A 26,866-nucleotide genomic window follows, 5' to 3' on the forward strand; every position below is an offset into this window, starting at 1 on the left:
TAAATGAATGGTGTTATTATAAAGAACGTAAGGTATAGAGAACATTAAAGTCGGCCCCTTTCCTTCATGCTGACCCTCTTATGCTCGGCTGGTGCATTACACCGAGACTCGAACGAAAGACGGAAGACCATTTGGCACCATGCCACAAGTCAATTCAACCTTCATCGTCACAGAGAATACTGCAAGAAGAGTGCGCACCCATGCAAGTTAAATATAACCAGAACATGGGAGAGGTTAGGTGTCCTGTACCTTCATACAGCTTTCAAACGAATGTTCTTGTAATGTAATAATACCAAAGAAAAAACATGTTCAATAAAGTTTAAAAAATCTTTCTAAAAGGGAAAAGAGAAATCAAATATGTTTAGTAAAAATAATCGAAAAATTTGTATATCGTATTAAAAAGAAGTGCAGAAGTTCTGTCTCCCACACGCCACAGCAGGCAATAAGTCAACCCTGCCCTCGGTTTTGTGAGAAGAGATGTTCTGCGAAGACTCTAACAATTGAGTCTCCTGTACAGTTTTGCTTTGCATTGAACTGTACCTGTGACAAGCATTTTCGAAGCATGTCACCGGAGACTTCTGCGATATTCAACTTAATGATCCCCTGACCTTCAGTTCGTAAATAGCATGTGTACAACTTACTTCCTAATCAGTTTATCTTAAAACATAGAGTGCTAGTTGGGACAGAACTATTAACTTAAGAAGTACACCATCGGGAAGGTAGGTCAATAGGACTTGTACTTCATTTCCATTTGTCATCGTCTTAAGGAGAGAAATACAAGGTTTCCAGCTGGAAAACAAAAAAATATTGTCGACGCGCAAAACATTTGAAATGTTTCTCACGTCAGCAATTTTAATGAAGGTGGGTATTTAATAGAAATACATTTTAGAGATACATTTTAACACGGAAGAACAATTATGTATTGGGTAAAGTTTGGGTAAGGGATTACTCTAAAATAGCTCAGTTCTGATTGGCGTTTGTACGAAGTAGAACAAGGCCTGTGATAAAGAGCACGCCCGAATTTCACATGGCGTGTGCGGAGGCGTGTGTGTGTGCGATCGCACAACATTCATGACCAAGACTGTAAGTATTCCTGTTCTTCATGCTTAAAACCTGTGGCAAAAACACACAAAGCACTTTCTTGTGACGAGTGTGGATTATGGGCTCATACAAAATGTGAGCGTATTTCTAATAAAAAATATCAACAATTTTTGAAGACTCCTGAAGATAAACTGTTTTTCGTTTTTCTCGTAATTTGTCCTTTGCTAATGAGGAGTCATTTGGTGACGAAATTCCGGAAAACATCTATATTACTATTGATAAAAACTTTGATTTTAAGCAATCAGAAATGGGAAGGGCCTAAAAATGGCCCGTCATCCAACTAGACTATGTTAAACTTCTGCTACATCAAACAAAAATTGATGTATTCTCCATCTGTGAAACCAAAATTAATGACACCATCACTGACAATGAAGTTAAAATTGATGGCTATGTTTGGTGGGGGGTGTTCTAATTTTTGTTAATGAAAACTTGGATAGCCACCTTTTGAAACACCTATACTTCGAAAATGTTGAATCACTATGGGTGAAAGTGTGCCTGAAATAACTAAACCTATTTACGTGTGTGGGGTTTACAGGCCACCTGGAGGTAGTGATTTGTAGAGTACCGAAAACGTATTCTAAGATATTCTCTGCTGACTTCAAATGTTCCTTGTGTACAATTAGACAAGTCTTTTGTTTATAAAATATCTAATAGATGGATTATGAAGAATTATTAGAGATCCCACCATTGACAAAGTTTTTTATTAATGGATTATGAAGAATTATTAGAGATCCCACCATTGACAATGTTTATACAGGATGGATATAATTCAGTTTTTAAAAAACTGCTCTTATGTCCTGTTTCAGCTTTCCCTTGCCAGTATGGTTGTCAGCGTCGCTACACGTTTTGTGTTATTGGAACAACTTATTATTCTAAGACCCTATACATCCATTGAAATTGGATTGCCCTACATCGTTTCTTTTTCAGATGAGATTTATGCACCACTAAGCACAAAAATTCTAGCAGTAACAACTTGACACGTAGATGCAATCACAGGATAAATGATTTCATTAATATAAATCATCACGGATCTTATGAGGGAATCAAAAGCATTCTTGGCGTTAATCTGCAAAACACTATTAAAAATGCCATTCATAGCATGAACATCAATTTCAAAACCAGAATTCTGACCCGCACACAGCTGCAAGTTGACAGCTGCTTCTAAACCATCTTTCTTCAGGACAGCCATGACACACTTTCTTTCATCTTGAAACATCCTCAATGGCATCTTAGTTGCGTATAGCAAATCCCATGCAGCAGCTCCCCCCTCCCAAAAAAGGTCAAGCAACAACCATAACCATAATCATCTTGTAAACAATAGTAACATACAGCCCTTGAGCCCTTAAACCATTATAGACAAAAGGAACTCTAAATGTAATGGAATAGGGGCGCAAGATTGCAGCAAAAGCTTTAAATACGCTATAAATGCTGGGCACTATAAGGATTCCATTATGCTAAGGACTAGGCATTTATTTTTATTAAAAGGCGTGTCATACTGATGCACAATCATAGAACCTATTGTCTGTCAGCGAATGTCACAAGGTTCTGTTAGCAATCTAAGGCAGGTCATTTAAAGCACAAGGTCTCTTCTACACCATGCAGAAAATTAAATACAAAATTAATCTCTAGCAAATAAACAAAACATTCCTTAACCAAGTGGATAGTAAAGTGACAAAAATGGCAGCTTTTTAAATCCTTTGAATCACCATTCCACAAGAAAAGCCTCCATAATATGTCAGTTTAGTTTATATATTTGAGCTACCTAATAACAAGACAATTATATTATATAATAGATTTTACCCTGTAGGTTAGGAATGTGCATGCATGTACAAAATTATTAAACTTTTGCAAACATTGACAGTCTATAGATAAATAGATAGCTAACTAGCTCGCTAGCTAGCTAGCTGGCTATATATATATAGTTAGCCACAAAAATTATTCCAGTGACAAAAAAAATCTATGCTCAACTAACTTCAATTCATTCAGGACAACTGTTCTGTATATATACATTAAAAAACAACAAAGAACGTGGAAACGTTTTAAATTAACATTGTTTGCATAGCGAATCAAATCAATTACCTTGAACTGATAAATATCTTTCTTTTTCCCATAGTTTTAGCCCCCGATTATGGCTGCCCTCACATGTATTAACGCTTGGTTAAGCCGCATTATATGATGACTATGTGATGACAACATGATAAGATGTGTGTATATAATATGTATTAAACACAACAAGAAGCCCTGGGGGCTCTAAGAATTTCCGCTCGCTACCAAAATATTTTATGACAACCTGCTAATTCAATGTGTTATCGTGCCAAACATTCGAAGAAGTTTGGTGCTTGAAGACACACAAGTGACATTACATCTTACAACAAACGCAAACAAAACGAAACGTGTCATAATAAACTCACACTTTAAAAGAAATTGTGAACAAAAATTATATATCATTCATGGTTGAAAGTGGTCTTCCGATTGAAACGTTTATGGTCTTGAACGGCATTTAGTTGACAAAAAAACAAAATTTTGATGCCACCATCATGTTCAGCATACTTTCTTTATTAATTGTGCCTTCTTTGTGAGAAGAGATGTTCTGCGAAGACTCTAACAATTGAGTCTCCTGTACAGTTTTGCTTTGCATTGAACTGTACCTGTGACAAGCATTTTCGAAGCATGTCACCGGAGACTTCTGCGATATTCAACTTAATGATCCCCTGACCTTCAGTTCGTAAATAGCATGTGTACAACTTACTTCCTAATCAGTTTATCTTAAAACATAGAGTGCTAGTTGGGACAGAACTATTAACTTAAGAAGTACACCATCGGGAAGGTAGGTCAATAGGACTTGTACTTCATTTCCATTTGTCATCGTCTTAAGGAGAGAAATACAAGGTTTCCAGCTGGAAAACAAAAAAATATTGTCGACGCGCAAAACATTTGAAATGTTTCTCACGTCAGCAATTTTAATGAAGGTGGGTATTTAATAGAAATACATTTTAGAGATACATTTTAACACGGAAGAACAATTATGTATTGGGTAAAGTTTGGGTAAGGGATTACTCTAAAATAGCTCAGTTCTGATTGGCGTTTGTACGAAGTAGAACAAGGCGTGTGATAAAGAGCACGCCCGAATTTCACATGGCGTGTGCGGAGGCGTGTGTGTGTGCGATCGCACAACATTCATGACCAAGACTGTAAGTATCCCTGTTCTTCATGCTTAAAACCTGTGGCAAAAACACACAAAGCACTTTCTTGTGACGAGTGTGGATTATGGGCTCATACAAAATGTGAGCGTATTTCTAATAAAAAATATCAACAATTTTTGAAGACTCCTGAAGATAAACTGTTTTTCGTTTTTCTCGTAATTTGTCCTTTGCTAATGAGGAGTCATTTGGTGACGAAATTCCGGAAAACATCTATATTACTATTGATAAAAACTTTGATTTTAAGCAATCAGAAATGGGAAGGGCCTAAAAATGGCCCGTCATCCAACTAGACTATGTTAAACTTCTGCTACATCAAACAAAAATTGATGTATTCTCCATCTGTGAAACCAAAATTAATGACACCATCACTGACAATGAAGTTAAAATTGATGGCTATGTTTGGTGGGGGGTGTTCTAATTTTTGTTAATGAAAACTTGGATAGCCACCTTTTGAAACACCTATACTTCGAAAATGTTGAATCACTATGGGTGAAAGTGTGCCTGAAATAACTAAACCTATTTACGTGTGTGGGGTTTACAGGCCACCTGGAGGTAGTGATTTGTAGAGTACCGAAAACGTATTCTAAGATATTCTCTGCTGACTTCAAATGTTCCTTGTGTACAATTAGACAAGTCTTTTGTTTATAAAATATCTAATAGATGGATTATGAAGAATTATTAGAGATCCCACCATTGACAAAGTTTTTTATTAATGGATTATGAAGAATTATTAGAGATCCCACCATTGACAATGTTTATACAGGATGGATATAATTCAGTTTTTAAAAAACTGCTCTTATGTCCTGTTTCAGCTTTCCCTTGCCAGTATGGTTGTCAGCGTCGCTACACGTTTTGTGTTATTGGAACAACTTATTATTCTAAGACCCTATACATCCATTGAAATTGGATTGCCCTACATCGTTTCTTTTTCAGATGAGATTTATGCACCACTAAGCACAAAAATTCTAGCAGTAACAACTTGACACGTAGATGCAATCACAGGATAAATGATTTCATTAATATAAATCATCACGGATCTTATGAGGGAATCAAAAGCATTCTTGGCGTTAATCTGCAAAACACTATTAAAAATGCCATTCATAGCATGAACATCAATTTCAAAACCAGAATTCTGACCCGCACACAGCTGCAAGTTGACAGCTGCTTCTAAACCATCTTTCTTCAGGACAGCCATGACACACTTTCTTTCATCTTGAAACATCCTCAATGGCATCTTAGTTGCGTATAGCAAATCCCATGCAGCAGCTCCCCCCTCCCAAAAAAGGTCAAGCAACAACCATAACCATAATCATCTTGTAAACAATAGTAACATACAGCCCTTGAGCCCTTAAACCATTATAGACAAAAGGAACTCTAAATGTAATGGAATAGGGGCGCAAGATTGCAGCAAAAGCTTTAAATACGCTATAAATGCTGGGCACTATAAGGATTCCATTATGCTAAGGACTAGGCATTTATTTTTATTAAAAGGCGTGTCATACTGATGCACAATCATAGAACCTATTGTCTGTCAGCGAATGTCACAAGGTTCTGTTAGCAATCTAAGGCAGGTCATTTAAAGCACAAGGTCTCTTCTACACCATGCAGAAAATTAAATACAAAATTAATCTCTAGCAAATAAACAAAACATTCCTTAACCAAGTGGATAGTAAAGTGACAAAAATGGCAGCTTTTTAAATCCTTTGAATCACCATTCCACAAGAAAAGCCTCCATAATATGTCAGTTTAGTTTATATATTTGAGCTACCTAATAACAAGACAATTATATTATATAATAGATTTTACCCTGTAGGTTAGGAATGTGCATGCATGTACAAAATTATTAAACTTTTGCAAACATTGACAGTCTATAGATAAATAGATAGCTAACTAGCTCGCTAGCTAGCTAGCTGGCTATATATATATAGTTAGCCACAAAAATTATTCCAGTGACAAAAAAAATCTATGCTCAACTAACTTCAATTCATTCAGGACAACTGTTCTGTATATATACATTAAAAAACAACAAAGAACGTGGAAACGTTTTAAATTAACATTGTTTGCATAGCGAATCAAATCAATTACCTTGAACTGATAAATATCTTTCTTTTTCCCATAGTTTTAGCCCCCGCTTATGGTTGCCCTCACATGTATTAACGCTTGGTTAAGCCGCATTATATGATGACTATGTGATGACAACATGATAAGATGTGTGTATATAATATGTATTAAACACAACAAGAAGCCCTGGGGGCTCTAAGAATTTCCGCTCGCTACCAAAATATTTTATGACAACCTGCTAATTCGTTGTGTTATCGTGCCAAACATTCGAAGAAGTTTGGTGCTTGAAGACACACAAGTGACATTACATCTTACAACAAACGCAAACAAAACGAAACGTGTCATAATAAACTCACACTTTAAAAGAAATTGTGAACAAAAATTATATATCATTCATGGTTGAAAGTGGTCTTCCGATTGAAACGTTTATGGTCTTGAACGGCATTTAGTTGACAAAAAAACAAAATTTTGATGCCACCATCATGTTCAGCATACTTTCTTTATTAATTGTGCCAAATTTTGTCGAAAATAAAGTAGTTTAAATTTTTGGGCCAATTTTGGCATAAAATGACATTTCAGGTGGCAAAAAATCAAAATTTTGATGCCACCATCATGTTCAGCATACTTTTTTTATTCACTGTGCCAAATTTTGTCGAAAATAAAGTAGTTTAAATTTTTGGACCAATTTTGGCCTAAAATGACATTTCAGGTGGCAAAAAATCAAAATTTTGATGTCACCATCATGTTCAACATATTTTTTTTGTGATCTGTGCGAAATTTTGTCGAAAATAAAGTAGTTTTAATTTCTGAACCAATTTTGGCCTAAAATGACATTTAGGTAACAAAAAATCAGAGGAACGTGAAATCCCAGGGTCGATTTTTTCTCAAAAAATGCTCCAAAAGAAAAAACGACGGTTTTAAAGAATTTCCTACGCCTTCGGGCGCGGAAATTCAAATATTGAGGGATATATATCAGGGAGGTCGGTGCCACATTTTGGTGGGCGTTTTTCAGGTCGGCGGGCGTTTTCGACGGACGCTTCGATGACCTGGCGGTCGTTTTTCGGCGGTGCTTTGCGAGATCGACGATAATTTTGGCCGTTGTTTCTATGATTTCCGGTGTGTTTTAGGCCGGTGTATTAATAACCGAGGTGTTCTTGGTATAATAAAGTTAGGGGTGTTTTCTCCGGCGTTTCATTGCCTGGGCGGTCGTCTCAGTCTCTGACTGACTTTGCGTTTTCTCGATGGCTGCGCAGCGCGGCAAACCACTTCAAGAAACGATGTAGTACCGCGTTGGTTGGTTTTGAATAGTTATTTGGGAGAAAACCGCCGTTTCCATAAGAGCTCTGAAGAACGAAATGCAGTGGCGTTCCAAAATTCGACGGCCGTCAAAAATCAGGCGATATTCAAAAATTCATTAAATCCTCGTTTTGAATAATTTGTATAATATTTTACGGAATGAAAACAAAAAAGAATAAACAGAATGAATTAGAATTGGAACGAGATATTTGTGTTTAGTTTTTTACTTCCTTGGGTTTAGTTATAACACACCCTCCCGAACAAAGTACGAGAGTAGGTTTCTGTGGTTTTCTGGGCTAGCCACTTTAATTTATTGTATGTATCCCACACAGTGATTGCTTTTAAATTGTGAGGCCATTCAAGCGAATCCGGTCTGTGTTTTACAAGCATTCCTTCCAAACTTACTTGCTTCGCACACCTAGTCAGTAATCCCTAATCTTTTCAACATGGATATCTGAAAAATAAATTAAAAGATAACTATGAATATCCCTCTGTAAATGTTAATTATACATCGTTTTTGCGCCAACACACGGGCAGGCGCACGGATTGTGCATCCGCACAAATCTTCCCCAGGTGGCGCACACGGGCTTTGCCCTTCGCACGTCTTTTTCTCAGAATTTAACAGCATCTACTTTGTTTTTCAAGCTGAGGTGTTAAATCTCCATTTTGTTTCGCAGATAGCTTATTTCGCAGACTACATGCAAAAATTATGTTCAGTCATGTGTTTTCCATTTTATGGTAATTTTGGATGCATCCTATTGGCTAATAACTTTTGCAGATATGTTAAAAATTCGCTCCATATAAGATTATATGAAAATACGCAAAAAAATGAAAAATGAAAACAAGGTCAGTGAAGTTGTTAAGGTGAAGAAACTATGATGTTGTTATCGAACGTAAGTCGTATTTAGCTTCAGGAAATTTAAACGGCCTTTAAAAAGGTTTAAGTTCTTTAAGAACTACGCTGGATAGTAACATTTATTTCCCTTTTCCGATCAAATGTTCAGAAGTCAGTTTTATGATGTTTTAGTGCTTAAAGGGGTAAAATGCGTTGGCTTTCAGGGCTTCGGCCTAGATCCGTTAGGGATCTTACAGCACCCCCTTCCCCGCCCCAAACCCCATGTTACGTATTATTGCACCTACGGGTCAAAAGTTTGACTAAGGTTAATTTTTTTCTGGTTACGCCCCTGAAAAGTCTAGCTATCTGGGCACCTTCTCAGAGTGAAAAGCATTGGATTCACAAAAACATCCAAGAATTCTGTGGCTTGCTAGCAAGCTAGGTACTTTAATTTTTAACCAATCGGCTAAGCTGGGATAATTTGAGAACATAAAAACGAAAGTACCTCCTGGTTCATCATAGGTAGCAAAAGACCTCAAAATACATTCAAGATTTGTATAGGTGATAAAGATCTAACCTCAATTTAAAATATAAACAAAAAAGCAAAGAAGAAGTATGTGCACAAGAACAAACACATCATTTCATCCTTTCCAGAGTTGTATTCCACGATGTGAAAACTGCAGACCAGAAAAGACCCGACTAAACGAAATCACATAACTCGGATATTATATTGCCAGAGGGTCAGAGAGATTGTGTCATATATATAACCAGTTACATCATACATATGGTCAGTCACGTAATAGGAAATTAACTTTTTTTAGTAAATGATGGATAGTATTGATTTGCAGATCTTGTTGTGTATTTGTTTTTAGAAATGTAAAAGGTATTAAAAAGTACTTCAGGCATGTTATTATTGCTTTTGTACTTTGAATGTATTTAGTTAAAATACATTCAAGGCTTTCATTGACTGAAGTAATGGTCTGGAATGAGTCAGCCTATCTTTAAAAATGATTATTCTTGCAGCATGTTTTTGATGAAGGTAAAATGATTGTATTTTAGTTTTATTGGTGCTACCCCAAACTGTGTTGGCGTAATTAATATGACTATGTATAAAAGAGTATTTGTTTGTTTAGAAAGTTACGGGCTTTGTAAAGAATGCCAATAAATTTTGAAACATTTTATATCACCAAAGATATATGTTGGTGTCACTTTAGATTTTCATCAAGCATCACACCTAAAAATTTCCCTTGAAATACTTTGTTTTTTTATATATTTAGTGATAATTTATTACCAGACAACCAGTGTGATAATTTGTTTAATTCGGTAGTCAGCTGCAAACATAATAGAATTGTTAGATCATTACATATGTTGAAAATAAGAGTGGCCCCAGAATTGAACGTTGTGGAATACCACATTTTAATGTTAGCTTATTGTTTTTTTTTGCCACTGCGAATATCTATGTATTGAGTTGGTGACTCAGATAACTTTTAAACCGTTTTAATAATACCCACTTATCCCATACGCATTTAGTTTACCTAATATTGTTGTGATCAACGGCATCAAATGATAAAAATACTCAAGGTAAACTTTACATCACTGAAAGATCGACGAATGTCCTCCACAACTTGCGTTATTGCATGTTTTGTGAAGTGGCTGTTTCTAAAGCCAAATTGCTTCTTACAAAAGATAGAATTCTCGGTAAAGAAGCCAAAAACTCTGTTGTGCATATTTCTTTCAAAAATCTTGCCAGTGGAATCTTCAAGGAATATTGTTGTCCTTGTTACTCCCTTTATCGTCGATTATCGGGGCTCAAGTAAAAACAATGCGGCTACAGGATCCCCATCAAGAGTTCTCAACACTGAAACAGAAATATCTAATAATATTTTTTAAGTTTATCCGTCCCTATGTAAAAAATCATATAATTTTGGAAAAACCACTCTCCCCCTCCCTCCCCCCCCCCCCCCCCCCCCCCCACTCTTCAGTGTTGGTTGGAGGTCTTTTCCAGAGTCGTCGGCAGTATTTTGGGGCACAAATCAACACAAAATCAACACTGACTGTAGGGGGAGAGGGGGCAAACTCTGAAAAAAGCCTCAAAAAGCGTTTTTCCAATAATTTATGAACATGATTGTAGCTGCTAAGCAACCTTGATCGCAGGGCTCTTTGTATCTTTTTACAACGGGACCTCACGTTATAAAAAAAAGAGAGAAAGAGCCCTTGGATCGAGGTTGGTAGCTAAGCTTAAAAGGTCTTTTTTCTTTTCTTTTTGACAATAGGTAGAAATAAGGACTGGAAACGAAGCAGTTAACTGTGTACTGCCGAAAATGAGCATAAACGAAAAAAAAGCTGCGATCAACTTCACGAGACTGGTTTCTATGACCTTTTTAATACAATATTTTAATTATTGTATTGTGTATCACAACAACCGCGGGTGACATAAAACACCGCTTAAATCAACACACATTCGTGCTTTCCATATAAGAAATTAGTGTATGAGGTAAGCCAAACCATACACAGATTAGTATCAAACCGCATGTGTGGATTATAAACGATAAAAACCACCCCACATGCGCCACATCTTCGGTATATTTTTACTTCTCACACACCAGTAAAGAAAAATCAAATGAATTAACAAAACACAATCTTTTGAAATGTCACTACGGATAAAATATCGGGTAAGTAAAGTTATGATTCTTCAAAATTAAATACAACTTTTTCTTTGGCTCGGTGTGAGGACAGTTGCAGCAGCCGGAAGGTTTAGGAAAACATTAGAAAATAATAGAGTATCTCATCGGCATAAATTATGCCGTGATCCTAAAGTTACGAGATTTGAGAAAGGGACAAAAATCAAGCCAGAAATTCAATTTTGTTAGTAAGCTGCAAAAGATCGCCAAAAAAACTCATGTCCAAGAGGTGTTGTGGGTTTGGTCGTTGTCTAGTTGAGCAGAGATTTCAAAAAAGCGTGTGTTAGCACAAATTGGTGCGTTCACCGCTCCAGAACTGTTTTTGTGGTCACTCCAGGAAACAATTAACAGGGTATATCCCTCGAAATTAATGAGGTTAACCACATAAAATACAATTTTTTTTTTTTTTTTTTTTTTTTTTTTTTTTTCAACCTCCACCAAGTTACCAAGATTTTCTTATTTCCAAATCTCGTTTAGACATATCGAACCATATGATAATCTCTGAGCCTCCACAGTGAGCCTTCCTATGCTTGGGTTTTATATTATAGAATTTTTTTTTTTTTTTTTTTTTTTTTTTTTTTTTTTTTGATATATATATATAGTATACGAAGTCTTTCAGAGTCGAAGGAGACCTTCCGCCGATATACAACTATAGACTATGCCTTTCCTCTATTTAATCTATCAACAACCATTTAACAAAACCTAAATCTACAACTCTTATTGAAACCTAGATCTCCATGCTTCTTGTATCATTTTTGTTCTAAACTTTTTATTCTTATTGTTGTTATTATTATGTTATTATAGGGATAAGAACCATTGTATAATGGAAAAAAAAAAAAAAAAAAAAAAAAAAAAGTATAAATCACCACTAAAGATATTTAATAAATGTGTTGAAAAATATACTTAACCAAACAGCTGACGACACTCAAAAATACTAAAAAGTCAGTACAGCATTTTAGGATATATCATTCGATGTGAAGATGTAGAATTTGAGTTCTTTAAATTTTTCCAAAGCCTTTTTTTCATTCTCAAGGTAATCACATTTAATTTTTAAACCTTTAATAACCTTCATAAATTATGATATCATGTTGGTCCCATAGGAATTGTCCATTGTTTTCCTATTGTCATTTGTGACTAATAAAAAGGATAGATTTGAACTTTTGTCAACATATGGGAGTTACATAAATAAAATATAGATCATTACAACCTTCCTTAAAAAAAAGGCGCCATACGTGTTTTTTTTAAGTTATCAAGACTTTCATCAACATAACATACTACAACAGGTGGAATAATTCACCTTTTATTTATCACCTAAAATGATGTCTGTTCCTAAACCCACCTGAGTGTTATCATCACTGTGGTAATTGAGGGAAATCGTGTGTACAAAAAGTTTCTTCGTACTTAAAAATTTAACTTTTTTTCAACTAGTAAAAGTTTATTTATTTATTTATTTATTAGAGGACGACTAGTCAATTTCCTACTAAATGGTTTCTTGTAAAAAAATGTGTAGTTTGCTAGTATCAATCACCTTAAATTTATGTCGATCAATCTGTAAGAATTACTTCCACTTTTTCTTTAGGTTGTGTTACTTACCGCTGCTACCATCTTTATTTACTTCCTTGCATCACACTTCCGTAAGCAAAATATTTGGGCAGAGAAAACAAGCTATCTACCGCAAGAAGAAGATTTATTCCAGAATGAAACAGGTATCATTTCCTTGAAGTCCCTTAATTTCTGATCCTCATTTCATATATTACGAACAGTGTTATTTGTTGGTAGCATGTTTGTAAAGAAACTATGCTAATGTTTTGTGAAAACTGTTCGATAATGTGAGAAATATGCCATTAAGAATAACACGACCAAAAACGTCCCACAAGCCTTTTTACCATGATACTTCCTTAAGCGATAACTGTCTCGCAGCAATTTTTCTAAGAATTTGCTTGTTACAACAAAGTGGATAAAAACTATCGCATTTTCTTTTTTGTGTGTCTGTAGCGCACGACTTTTTTCTCGCGCACATACACACACAAGAATGCGGGTAAATAGATGTTTGTTATTACGTTACGTGTTCTGCTTTATTTTAGCTCCTAGTCGTATCCATGATAATGTTTTGTCTTCATCAACCAAATACACATCGTCAAAAACAGTTACCGACCACTATGCAGCTAATAACCAACCTTCAAGAAATGACTTATTTACCCAGAATAAATATAACAATCAATTCGACGCTGTTCAAGAGAAAGCAAGTTATGACAAAACGCAGAGCTCGATCAAAATGCCATCGAATAAAGAAAAACTCCAAACAAAAGACAAGAAAGACGCAGAGACGCATTTTGCAAACACGATTTCCACACATAACGTTATCGAGGCAAAGAATAAAGAAAGTAGCGAGACCATTTTAGAAGAAGATGATGACGCAGATGGCGAGTCAGAAAACAACGAAGTTCCTATTGAAGAAGAAGAAGAACAAGTTGCAATTGAAACAAAAAACCAAACGATTGATACTTCAAAAAGACCTCCGCAACAACTAAATGATTTGAAAGATCAAGATGATGGAGAGTCAACTTTCGAAATAGCCTCTGGGATGAACATCCAAGAACCGAATGGTAATATTCTGCTTTCAGAAAGTATTCAGTCGCAGAAAGCCCACGGCTCCATACCACCTCTTACGAAACCCTCCTCTCATTTTGCAAGTCCCTCGCCTTCGGGTGAAGCAAGCAAAGATGTAAGTTTTAATAATATAAACGATAAAATCAAGTCAAACTCATCACTGGTAAATGATATTAGCGAGGGAGCTAGCGTCGAAATGACGCAGCAGAAGCAAGGTAATGACACATGTTCATACCGCCTTAATATTGATAACAAAAAGTCTAAACGAAAAGCAAGATGTCAGCTGTACTCGAATTATATGAACACGTGTAACGAAGCTAAAAAATATTACAACAAGAAAAAGTACCAGAAAATCCCAAAGTGCAAAAATAAACGCTACCCACCCATTTGTCATTTTAATACGTCTGTAAACACGGGTGATTCTGAAACGTTTAACTTGGTTTGCAACGACGATATTTGTGGAAATACTCAAATTACATTGGCAGTTATAAACTCGGGCACCGGTAAAATGAATCACATTGCTTTAGAAAATACCACGGCTTTGAAAGAAATGTTTGGGCATGATTTTACATACCTTAAAATGAATCCTGATGTTGACTTTGTTTTTCTTTCTTGCCGAAAAGATAAAAAAAAAAAAATTCATCAGCTGCTACAGCTCCCACCAAAGGTGTCAACGTATAAGCCAAGCTCTCAAGAAAAACGTCCTAAACTAAACGTTAACGTTTTTGTTATTGACTCCCTTTCCAGGCAACACTTCTATCGTATTTTACCGAACACAGTTAAAGCATTGACATCAATTAGTACCGATAAGGAAAGCAAAACACAGGTTTTGGATTTCGAAGGCTTTCAAAGTTTAGCTCCATTTACTTATGTCAATCTGCAAGCATTTTTGTCGGGCAGTGTATTTTTTGACAGCATATCAAATCGTAAGTATAATTTTGAAAAACTGTTTAAAATTTTCAAAGATGCCGGTTATGAAACGATGCTCCAGGAAGATACCTGCTGGTACGATGCGTGGGGTTCCTTATTAACCGGTAACCGAAAGTTAAACAGCAAATCTGAAGTTGATTATCAGGAGATTTGGAATGAAGTTCAAAATCTAACTAAATCATACGGAGTTGATAGCGTCGGTCTGACGCATATGTCATGTGAGGTACTGAAACTTTATGGTGCTACCAATCTTTATAATTCAGAAAAAATGGTGTGCTTGAATGGAAAAATATTGAGTTCGTATTTCATCGACTACATTGCTACTGCTCTGCACAGTAGAAGTAAGATAAAAAATTCAAAACCTCTACTATCGTATACACACATCAACTTTGCTCATGAGTTCACAGGGATGCGATTAAAAGCTATAGATAAACACCTCTCAAAATTTATTCAATACCTTGGTACATCTGACGACACGATATCTATATTGTGGTCTGACCATGGAGGCAAAACTAATAAATATTCCATGGACACACTTACAGGGAGATTTGAAGTATATGATCCGTTTTTGTTTATGATTTTACCAAAAACATTTTCGAGTATTGTTGGGGAGACAAGATTTAACGCCTTGATAGACAATCAGAACGCCTTAACGAGTGTTGTGAACTTGCGTGATATGCTCTTTGATGTCCTGGACGAAGTTTCCGTCACGAGCAATAACAACCATCAAGATAAACAGGGTAGCCTGATGTCTCCATTTCCACATGAAAGGGTAGACTGTCAAGACCTTCCCGGAAGAAAATACTCTCTCTGTAAATGTATAAACAAAATAAGCTTTCTTAGTATGGATGACCATGTATATAAACAATTTCTAACATGGCTGGGCGAATTCTCTGCTGGATATCTCAATAATAAGCTGACGTTGTTGCAGAATCATTCTCCAACGCACCGTTGTCTACGTTTAACAGTAAATTCCATAAAAAATATCATCGCCAAAGATTCTGGAACAGGAACGATATACGTGTTTGACCTAGTCGTGTTAACCGATCAACATAAAGAAGAGTTATTCAACTTTCATGTTTTCTTTAACACAAAGCGGAATGAAAGTTTAGACATGTTACAAGTTGAACACTGGCAGAGAATATCTTTATATAATAAATACACGGCATGTAAAGACCCAACTGTATCCCTAGAAATGTGCGTGTGTTCTCACAAGAAACAGAGTTATCAAACCGAGCACGATTTAACAGAATATAAACAGTTTGGTGTCAACAGTAGCACGAAACCAGTTTCTAATTCACGCTGTTTGTTTTTGATCACACGTAAACATTCGAGCGTTGCAACATTTGAAATTGCCAATCTTTGTAATGAAAAAATGAACGTAGTTTTCAGTACACCAGTATTGTACAATTGGGAAGTAGCAGAGGGACTACCAATAACAATATCTGCTTTTCCGTCAACCATCAACTTTATCACTACATTTTACAAGGTAACAGAAAACACGGAAGAAATACAACCCCTAATTGAAATTAAAAAAAAAATAAATAAATAATATCTAAGAATTACTTTGACGACTGTGTAATTCCTTTCTACCTTAATCGTACTAATTTTTTTGCGCGCAAAAAAGTCTGTCAGTGCGCGAAATTTAGTACAAAAATCCGTTTTGCGCAGAAAGTATGCGTAGAAACATAAATAATTATGGAAGGCGTTTGGAACGTATTTTTTTTTGTTCCTGACTTTTATGATTTGCGGCAACATTTACCACCAGGTTAATTTTACAATTTATTTAAAAGAAACGCATCTATATTGTGTCTAAAACCGTGAATGTTACCGTTTTAAACATGTACAAAAATTAATATCCGCGAAAATTAATACACGCGAAAATTAATACACGCGAAGATTGGTGCAAATAAAGTGTTTACGTATTCGCACTAAAGAATTTTTTTAGCTTTTTAAAGATAAAACTTTGTGTTGTTAGAAGTATCGCTTTTATCAAGTTTAGATGTTATGCACCAGAGTCACCCCTTTAATACTTTGTAAAAACAGACGTTTTCTTTAAGAGACCTCTCCAAAAAACAGCAGATGAAGTACTCGTAACGTTCACCAAAAGGTAAAAAGATTAGCTTGTAAAGGTGATTGATAAAACCTATAGCTATTTGCTTTATTTTCTCTAAATAAAACTTCGCAGAAAGTTTATTTAAGCAAGTACAGAACTGCTTTATACTCTCTTCACAAATAATATGGAAATTTGACTACATGCTACACCCAATAGAGTTTTTAACAATGTCCTTGTTTCTCAACTTAAAAGAGTCAACAACAACTCGAGGTTGTGATGTTGATCAGTGAAGAATTCACGTATTATCTGCATTCTACCGTGGCCGACAAGTGCATAAAAAAATCTTTGTTGCGTAAATTTTAAAAATGCGTAAAAAAAATCTTACATGCGTAAAAAAATGTTATATACGTAGTAAAATGTAATATGCGTAAAAAAAATGTTATATACATAAAAATAATCTCATTCCGTAAAAAAAATCTTATATCCAGTTTTCGTCTGCCGTGATCTTGTTATTAAAATCTCTATAATAATACGGAGAGTGTATGACATTCCAAAGTCACATTAATACAGTTATCTTAAGATAACTCTATTAATGTGACTTTGGAATGCGTGCATATTCACATTAATGTCCTGATTGTAAAATAACTCGACGTAGCCACTCGCAATTTTAAGAAATGGTTGCCAAGCATTATTTTTACGCATTTAACATTATTTTTACACATATAACATTATTTTTACGTTTATAACATTATTTTTACACATGTAACATTTTTTTATGCATTTAACATTATTTTTATGCATATAACATTATTTTTACGCATTTTTTAAATTTATGCAACAAAGATTTTTTTATGCACTTATCGGCCACGGTAGCGTTCACATAGAGCTTTCGTGCAGGCACTGCGTGTAGCAACTTCCTTTCGTTTTAGCAAAACCGCACAAAAAAATTATTTTAAATTTTTATTATTTTTCTCAATCAGATAAGTTGTTTAACCATAGTTACTCGAAAAACCCTGGTTGGGAAGAGCGGACTTCAAAGGGCGTATCCTTTTGATGCGGTTCACAAACTATCACGTGACAATATCGGTGCACGAAAAATTATATAATGGTAGCGAAATTGTAAACATACTTGTAAACTTGCTATTTTCTGAGAATTTAATTGTCTTTTTAATAATTAAATAATCATGTTTCCAAGAATTTTATGATGCCTGGGGCAAATTGTTGTATCGTTGGTTGTGGGAGTAGTAGAAGGCTTGGAGGAATAGGCATATTTAAGGTGCCAAAAGTAATTAATGAGAATTATAAGAAGTGGAGGGAGGATTGGCTTAATGTGGTTATGAAGTCGAGAGTTGTGGATCAATTATTTAAAAAACAAATAGAGAATGACACAGTGTATACATGCGAGAAGCATTTTAAAAGTGAATATATTGATATCTGTAAGTTTCACTTTAAAGAATTTTACAAAACAATTTGCTAGCTAGATTAGCTAGCTAATAAACCATGTCATGAATATATATTGATTTTTTTTTTACTTTTTAGTTCCATCAGAGAAGGGGCCTGCTAAGAAAAGGTTAATTTTTGGAGCTTTACCTGAGCTAAACTTGCCGAAGAAAAGCTGTGAAGTTCAATCAACTGATAAAAGAAAACCTCCAGCTGAAAGACTTCTAACAACTGCAAAGAAAATTGCTAGTAACGATTACTACTACGAATCATATCAACAGTTATGTGATAGACTTGTAAAGTTGAAAACTTTAGCTCATTGAAAAATTGATATTGACATAAAACTGTTATGAAAATATATGATGCCCAGTTTGTTATCCCGAAGTTTGAGATTCAAATTGATGGTAGTATGGGATTTTCTATAGCTGTGTATGGTTGGTTTTTACCAGAGCATCATCAAATTTATAAAGAAAACAAAAGATGCATTCGCAATGTTAATTTAGTTATAATGTTGATTTAGCGAACCATGTTGAAAAAGCTAAAATTTGCCTTGGAGTACCTGATAATTCAGGTGGACTGTTGTCCCATGCAATTCCAATATTTACCGACCCACATATTGATGACATACCATATAAATGCAAACAGTTTAACCGCACTCTTGATTGCTTTTTGTTGTGTGCAAGTCCTTCAAAATACATTGGTGCTTTTATAACAATATCAGAGTACATATTGCTGTATAATTTTTCCATATTACCAGTTTTGTTAAACTTTTGAAATGTTGGAGATACCATAGTATATAAGTCAATATTTACACTATCATTGTTTATTGTAAAGTTTTTTAGTTCCGTTTTAATCGATGGAGGAAACACATGTTTTCAGAAGCAGTGGTTTTAATTTCTTGTAACAAGTGCAATAAAATATCCTGGCTCAAATTGTTGTCTTCTACTTCAACTGTCGTACTTTTATTGTGACTGGTCGTTCTATGTCTCTTCAGTCCACCTTTACTTTTACATTTCTTGGGACAATCTGGACATGAAAATACTCCAGCTTCAACCCGTAAAAAATAGGCTTTATTATTAATGAATATTGACGGTCTTGCTAGCTAGCTAGCTGCAGCTTTAAAATTGCAATTTTACTGAGAAATAGGATATACACCACTAACATTTTTGGCAGTATCAATGAGATCTCCCTCAAACTGTTCATCAGCCTCCAAACATGCCAAAACAGCTTCGAAGTCGTCTTCAAATAAAAAATCAGAACTGGCAGCCATATTTTCTTTTTTCCCGCTAGAGCTTTGTTTTGATTCTGTGCACCGTAATGTTTGTCTCGCCTACTCAAAATTAGGCGTTTAACATAAAGCCAAGATACGCGCTAACCCTTTGAAGTTTGCCGCTCTTCCCAACCAGGGTTTTTCGAGAAACTATGGTTTAACAGTTGAATTTGTTTCAACTAGCGGTGGAATTATTTTCTTATTCTCACCATGTTTAGATTCTTTACTAAGATGTTATTTAGAATGGAAAAAGATTTAAATCTCCGTGATAAAAAGTTTCTTGCAACAACACTAAATGTGGGGAGCCTGGGGAAGGGAGGAAATGATGTAAGTTTCTTCACCACCTATGCAATAATAAACAGAGGTAGCTATAAATAATTAATAGATTTTTATAAAATATTTGTTCCACTTCCTCAAAAATCTCGAGAAGACTCGATCTCGCTGAAAGAGCTTCTTTTTTTTGTTTTGTTTTTTTGTTACTTGCATGTCTGAATACTTTTTAAAAATTGTAGTTAACGCTTATATGTCAAATTGAAAGTAAAAAAAAAAAAAGTAAAAAATAAAAATAAAGAATACAAAGATAAACAACCACATGTACATTATCTTAATTAGCAACTTTCTTACCATTCCACTCCAAACAACATTGAGATCGTGAAATAGCGTTGAAATCGAACGTACAAACAAGCTGATAAACTTTTTTTTATCAGTAAAAGTGAAAGTAAACTGACAAGTGTGACGATAGCCTTAGAAATTTTCGTGTCATTTTTCGAGTATAAACAGTGTGGTCAAGTTTAATCTTTCATAACGATTTAAAATATATGGATTTCATTCTTCAAGACATATGAGAATTTGTTGAGAGTGTAAGTCACATTTTTATAAAAACAAAAATAGTGTGTTTATCAAATATTTTTACGAAACTTTACAATAAAATCGTGGTGTTTAATTTTGTCATTTTGTTGTATTTGGCGCGCTTTTGTTCTACCTTCTTCGCATGAATAATTTAAGCACAATTAGAACGATGTTAAACATTTAAAAAAACGACGCAGTTAAAAAAACTTATAATCTTAATTGAAGCTGAGCAGAATTTATCGAGTCTTTCTCAAAAAAACAAATCGCATATTTAACAGAATATTTAATTTAATCTCAATGGACATGTTAAACAATAGAATATTCATTGCTAATGGCAACATTAAAAATGTTTTTTTTATAGTGTGAACGATATTTCAAAGAGCATAAATTCTTGGTTGTGGGATGGCATAATGGCGGCAGGTTTTAAACAAATTTTTCGTTTAAAAAATTATCTGTTTTAATGTCTACATATTTATATCTTGTTCTTTATAAAATTGTGACGGAATATAAAATATAAGAGTGTTATTAAAATACAAGTAATAAGAAAAGATGCTCTGTTGATTTCATCTTTTCGAGGTGCATGGTGGCCATTATAATTGTACTCATTGCGGGCGATATTTTTTTCTTACCTACATTTCTTTTATAAGAACGTTCTTTATAAGAACTAAGATGAAGATTTAGTTTATGTATATTATAGTGTCCAGCCTGCATTTCTTTACAAATTACGGCTAAGAACAAAAAGTCTAGAAATACCATAATAAAATTATTTTCAGCGGCTTCTTCCTTTTCATGTATATTTTACACAATAAAATAATTTCAAGAGAATAACAACTCCCATTAAGAAAAAATAATTTCGCTTTGTTTTGAAAGAACACAAATAATAAATTTCGAGGCTGAAAAAATAAATCATCCATTCTGTAATTAGAATATAGACATTCTTATAAAAATCTCTCGCCTGTCTGCAGTCAATATGTTAATCTATTTGTCATGCTCTTCTTAAAAAAATCATCCAAAAAATTTGTACTTCTCATAAAAACGTATGTTTGCACAAACATTTTCATTCTTATTTGGTGCAGCAAAAAAATAATTACTTTTTTAAATACGCCACTGTCAACCTCGTCCCCAGGACCTTTTTTCGCTTTTTATCAAAAAAGCGAAAAGAGGTCCTGGGGACGAGGTTGCGCCACTGTCAATTTTCCTTAAGAAACTCTTATAAATTACTTTCTACTATCCGAATATCTGTAACCTGAAAACCGCTATAATCCAAACTAATTTTTAGGTCCCTTCGGCTAAATTCTCTCTATAATCCGAATTTTTAAGTGTAAATATACCACACTTTCGAATGTTTTTGTTTTTCGTAATTTGAATCCCTGTCGAATTCGAATGTTTTGATTTTTTTGTAAGACAAAGAGAAATCGTAAGAAATCGCAAGTCAGTGAGTTCTTTTATTTTCGTTCAAACTTATTCGTTTTTATTTCTCACCTTACTTTTTTTAATTTTTTTTTAAATGTTCGATTGGTCTCTTTTATCTGAATTTTCACCCTTTAAAACCTGGAAATTCGAATTAGAGAGACTTTCTACTATCCGAATCTCTCTGTAATCCGAATAAAAAGTTACCCCCCCCCCCTTGGGATTCGGATTAGAGAGAGTTAACTGTATATCTATGCAGATGTCGAATGGAACGGTAGAGTTAACTATTCTGGAGTATACGATAAAAGATTCTTACATGCAGCTATCGAAAAAGGATCTGTAAATCTTCCAAAAAACGATCCATTACTAAATAAAGAAGTTGTGCCTTATGTTTTATTACCAGATGATGCTTTCTGATGAAGCCCTACCCGCATAAAAACCTTACGGTAGAAAAAGAATATAAAATTACAACCACAGCCAAGGTCGAAGGATATCCAAACATCTTTTTGGAATTTTGGCTCACAGATGGCGCATTGTTTTTACTGCAATCAATCTCGAGCCGAATCATGTTGAAAACGTAATTCTTTCCGCACCAGCTTCGCATAACATGCTTATAAAAATACAAATTCATTGGACGCTTACCTTTCTATATCTTTAGCCGATTCTTGCGTCGAAAATGGAGATTTTATAGAGAGGGGGAATGGCGAAATATTGGTGTTGTAGATTCAGTTTATCTGGACACAACGTACCGTTTCAGCTAAGTCAGTCAGGGAAAGCTTCAAAAATCATTTTGCCGTTGAATGGCAATGGAAACATTGTTTAACAGGAACGACAGTTGATACGCATATATTTTGATTCTGGCCCTGTGGTGAAAGTACGGTGAATGCTTGCCTTGGTGTGTTAAATGCTTGTCCTCTATAGGGTGGTGTCGGCACACAGTTTGATTCAATCACGTCTTCTTGCTTTAAATTTACTCACTTTAAGCGTCTCTACATTTCGATGCTCTGATAACTGCAACAAGGAAAGCCAATCTTTCGTAATGCACCCAGCTTGAAGCGTAAAGGTCATTGGTTGATTGTCCACTTTTTGTTTTGTGCTCTTTGTTAAGTTCTCGTCCAAGCTGTGCTCTTAACCCGTGTATTTTCGCTTTAACTGATGCAACCGTTGTGTCTAACGTAGTTGCGATGGACGCATAGGCGAGTCTCTTACATTTTTTTGTTGTTGTAATCGAAATACACGGGGTTTTCTTCCAATTTATCGAGAAGGATAAATTCATAGCTCAAATCTTCTGCATTTTGTTTCTTGCTCTTATTTTGCGCATCATTCCCAAACATCACTTTTCTTGCACTTCTTTGCTTTTTCATCTTCAGGGTCTCTTTAATTTTCTTCTCTTTTTTCAGATTTCCAATTCATCACAGACAAAATGATAAATGCCAGGGCAAATCGAGGCAACTTTTTGAGCAACATTACCCGTCAACATTTGTTGATGAACATGTTGACTCGATTTGCTATAGGTATCACATGCTCACGAAGAAAAAAATCTCTAAAAATGTTGATCAGCATTGTTGATGAGTTTTGTATGTTGCTATTTCTGGCAACATTTTTCAGTATTTTTGAATCATTTAATTTCAAATTCGAATGTTTTAGCACGAATTCGAATGTTTTTGTTCGAGCGTGTATACGACTTGCATGAATATAAGATCAATACACAGAGATATATTCATTTTGAAAATGGCGGAAGTCACTGTTTTAGCTGATCCTCTGTAACTACTGCTGGTGGTTAACATAACTTTAAAATATGTTTAAATGAGTTGTAATCCATCCTCATCTTTTTTGTATAAGCTCTAGTATCCTCGGTCATTAGCTCCTAGACGAGGTTATTATAGAGTCCTTCCTCTTCCCTTCTTTGAATCCATTTTCTAGTAGGGTCTCACTTTCTCTTTTTATCGTCATTTATTACCAATGCCAGCAATAAACATGCTACAGCTTCCTTCTCCGCCATTTTGAAGAAAGAAAACGTTTCAGTAGAATGCAGTTGCTCAAAATGTTGACGAGAATGTTGACAAGAATGTTGACCGAGAATGTTGAGCGATTTGCCCCAGGCTTAAGGGTTTGGTTTTCGTAATATTTCAAATAATCGAATACTTTTTTGAACGTTTGTGTTCGAAAAGTTTTTAAAACGTTCGAAAATCTGAAGTGTTCGATATATGAGAAACACTCCACCAAACCGATTCAACATCAAAGTTTTGACTTGAAAATGTTGCAGTAAAATTTGTTCAGATACAAAACATCGTCCAACATCATAAAAATGGATGTTGGATGAAATGTGGGATCGGCTTCCGTCGGGCCTCAACATGAAGAGTGTGTTATGAGGGAGAAAATGTTGAGTATGGAAAGTTTGACCAATGTCAAATTTCATCCAACATCATCAAACACTTCATTCTTCTTTTTTCCCTTTTCAAAGATTATGAGGATGAAATGACAATGCATTTGCGCGACCATCGGCATTTACCTAGAAAAACAAAATTGCAAAAAACACAAATCATCATCTGACTCAATTCTAAGTATTGTTATTCGTCATAATTATGTCGCACAAAAGCGAACTTTATTGCTATCGTATTCATTATAATATTCTGAATTTAATACACTTTTTTTTCTCATTCTGACAATCTCGCTCTTCGAGATAATCGTATCAGAAAGAGATACCCTGGGAACAAGCATTTTAATGAAAAAATCAGAAATCACAGTTGAAACAGATCTCATAAATTTTTTTTCTATTTTTCAGAAATAAATCGCGAAAATACCTACCAATCAACTTCTGTCCAATAACTCTCAAATGTATTTACAACTTAACGTCATGTTTATTCCGGGCTTTTTTAAGTTTTCACAACCCCAGCCCAGGCCCTTTTTCGGTTTTTGATATCACCGATATCAAAAAACTTAAAGGAGCCCTGGTTAGATGATTATACCGCGATAAAACAATATTGCAATGAACTGACTGGAATTTAGAAGGTTGTATCTTGTTTTAGATGTGTGTTGAGCATTTACTTAAAACAACGAGTAAAGAAACAAGCTGCATAGATAACGCTGGGGCATTTAAAGATTGTGTTTTGTTTCAGGCTGTATTACAACACATTTCAAAACAAAAGGAAAGCAAAGTTTTACTATCAGAACTGCCTTACTCTCTAACAGAATGCCATGTTTTACTAACAAAAACGTTCGATTTGAGAAAAAAACGTTTGTCCGATCAGTTTTCAAAGACAAAAAAACATTCGACGAGTAACTATAAAACGTTAAACAAAAGTTTATCTTATGCGTCTGGTTGTGCATGGTGGTATGATTTTGAACTTCTAATTTTCGTTGGTAAACGTCGTCAAAAGAGGTCAAATGGTTAAGGTTGTTTTTAGCTTTTAAAAAGCTGTATACATTAAGAAGTAATTTTTCACAAATTTTATTTCAGAATATTTCATTTTTATTTCGCGAGTCAAGCATCTATAAATTTTCGTCAAAGAGAGGAAAAAACTCACTAGTGAAACAAATACTCACAAAAACAAAAGTTTAACGTGTACATATTGCGATTGTAATTGAAGATGACTGAAGTATAATCTAAGGAATAATCTTCTTTTATTCGTGCGATTTTTCTATGATAGCAGCTTTTATTTTTACTAGTTTATTCTGTCATTTTAATATTCCTGAAGGTAATTAACACACGTTATGTAATTCCTATGTGACTTTTACAGAAAAGTTTCTATTTTTGCTGACTAGAGGTTGCTGTTACATACAGAGACAACTAGAGGTTGTTGTTACATGCAGATACGACTAGAGGTTGTTGTTACATACAGAGACGACTAGAGATTGTTGTTACATGCAAAGACGACTAGAGATTGTTGTTACATGCAGAGACAACTAGAGGTTGTTGTTACATGCAAAGACGACTAGAGGTTGTTGTTACATGCAGATACGACTAGAGGTTGTTGTTACATGCAGAGACGACTACAGGTTGTTGTTACATGCAAAGACGACTAGAGGTTGTTGTTACATGCAAAGACGACTAGAGATTGTTGTTACATGCAGAGACAACTAGAGGTTGTTGTTACATGCAGATACGACTAGAGGTTGTTGTTACATGCAGATACGACTAGAGATTGTTGTTACATGCAGAGACAACTAGAGGTTGTTGTTACATGCAGATAAGACTAGAGGTTGTTGTCACATGCAGATAAGACTAGAGATTGTTGTTACATGCAGAGACGACTACAGGTTGTTGTTACATGCAAAGACGACTAGAGGTTGTTGTTACATGCAAAGACGACTAGAGATTGTTGTTACATGCAGAGACAACTAGAGGTTGTTGTTACATGCAGATACGACTAGAGGTTGTTGTTACATGCAGATACGACTAGAGATTGTTGTTACATGCAGAGACAACTAAAGATTGTTGTTACATACAGAGACGACTAGAGGTTGTTGTTACATGCAGAGACAACTAAAGATTGTTGTTACATACAGAGACGACTAGAGGTTGTTGTTACATACAGAGACGACTAGAGATTGTTGTTACATGCAGATACGACTAGAGGTTGTTGTTACATGCAGATACGACTAGAGGTTGTTGTTACATGCAGAGACGACTAGAGGTTGTTGTTACATGCAAAGACGACTAAAGATGTTGTTACATGCAAAGACGACTAGAGGTTGTTGTTACATGCAAAGACGACTAAAGATTGTTGTTACATGCAGAGACAACTAAAGATTGTTGTTACATACAGAGACGACTAGAGATTGTTGTTACATGCAAAGACGACTAAAGATTGTTGTTACATGCAGAGACAACTAAAGATTGTTGTTACATACAGAGACGACTAGAGGTTGTTGTTACATGCAGAGACGACTAGAGGTTGTTGTTACATGCATATAAGACTAGAGGTTGTTGTTACATGCAGATAAGACTAGAGGTTGTTGTTACATGCAGATAAGACTAGAGGTTGTTGTTACATGCAGAGACGACTAGAGGTTGTTGTTACATGCAAAGACGACTAGAGATTGTTGTTACATGCAGAGACAACTAAAGATTGTTGTTACATGCAGAGAGGACTAAAGATGTTGTTACATGCAAAAAAGACT

At 34.9% G+C, this 26,866-nt stretch overlaps 2 protein-coding genes across 2 annotated transcripts; both read left to right on the top strand.

The window, feature by feature from the left end:
* The first annotated feature begins 10,944 nt into the window (after nucleotides 1-10,944).
* LOC130641851 (uncharacterized) lies at nucleotides 10,945-16,282 on the top strand. Its single transcript, XM_057448853.1, has 3 exons — nucleotides 10,945-11,168; nucleotides 12,757-12,883; nucleotides 13,262-16,282. The coding sequence occupies exons 1-3, from the start codon at nucleotides 11,145-11,147 to the stop codon at nucleotides 16,267-16,269; spliced, it is 3,159 nt and encodes a 1,052-aa protein (XP_057304836.1). The 5' UTR covers nucleotides 10,945-11,144; the 3' UTR covers nucleotides 16,270-16,282.
* Nucleotides 16,283-17,853: 1,571 nt separating this feature from the next.
* On the top strand, nucleotides 17,854-19,164 carry LOC130641860 (uncharacterized). The gene is made up of 2 exons (XM_057448864.1): nucleotides 17,854-18,209; nucleotides 18,313-19,164. The coding sequence occupies exons 1-2, from the start codon at nucleotides 17,975-17,977 to the stop codon at nucleotides 18,534-18,536; spliced, it is 459 nt and encodes a 152-aa protein (XP_057304847.1). The 5' UTR covers nucleotides 17,854-17,974; the 3' UTR covers nucleotides 18,537-19,164.
* Nucleotides 19,165-26,866: the final 7,702 nt, after the last annotated feature.

The sequence above is a fragment of the Hydractinia symbiolongicarpus genome, chromosome 1 (genome assembly GCF_029227915.1).
Source record: "Hydractinia symbiolongicarpus strain clone_291-10 chromosome 1, HSymV2.1, whole genome shotgun sequence".
NCBI lineage: Eukaryota > Metazoa > Cnidaria > Hydrozoa > Anthoathecata > Hydractiniidae > Hydractinia > Hydractinia symbiolongicarpus.

Bases quoted from the DNA above. Each gene is read 5' to 3' on its own strand.
- LOC130641851 (XM_057448853.1), top strand. From the start codon at position 11,145: ATGTCACTACGGATAAAATATCGG. The intron at 11,169-12,756 runs GTAAGTAAAGTT...CTTTTTCTTTAG, and splicing joins CACTACGGATAAAATATCGG to GTTGTGTTACTTACCGCTGC. The intron at 12,884-13,261 runs GTATCATTTCCT...GCTTTATTTTAG, and splicing joins TTTATTCCAGAATGAAACAG to CTCCTAGTCGTATCCATGAT.
- LOC130641860 (XM_057448864.1), top strand. From the start codon at position 17,975: ATGATGCCTGGGGCAAATTGTTGTATCGTTGGTTGTGGGAGTAGTAGA. The intron at 18,210-18,312 runs GTAAGTTTCACT...TTTACTTTTTAG, and splicing joins AAGTGAATATATTGATATCT to TTCCATCAGAGAAGGGGCCT.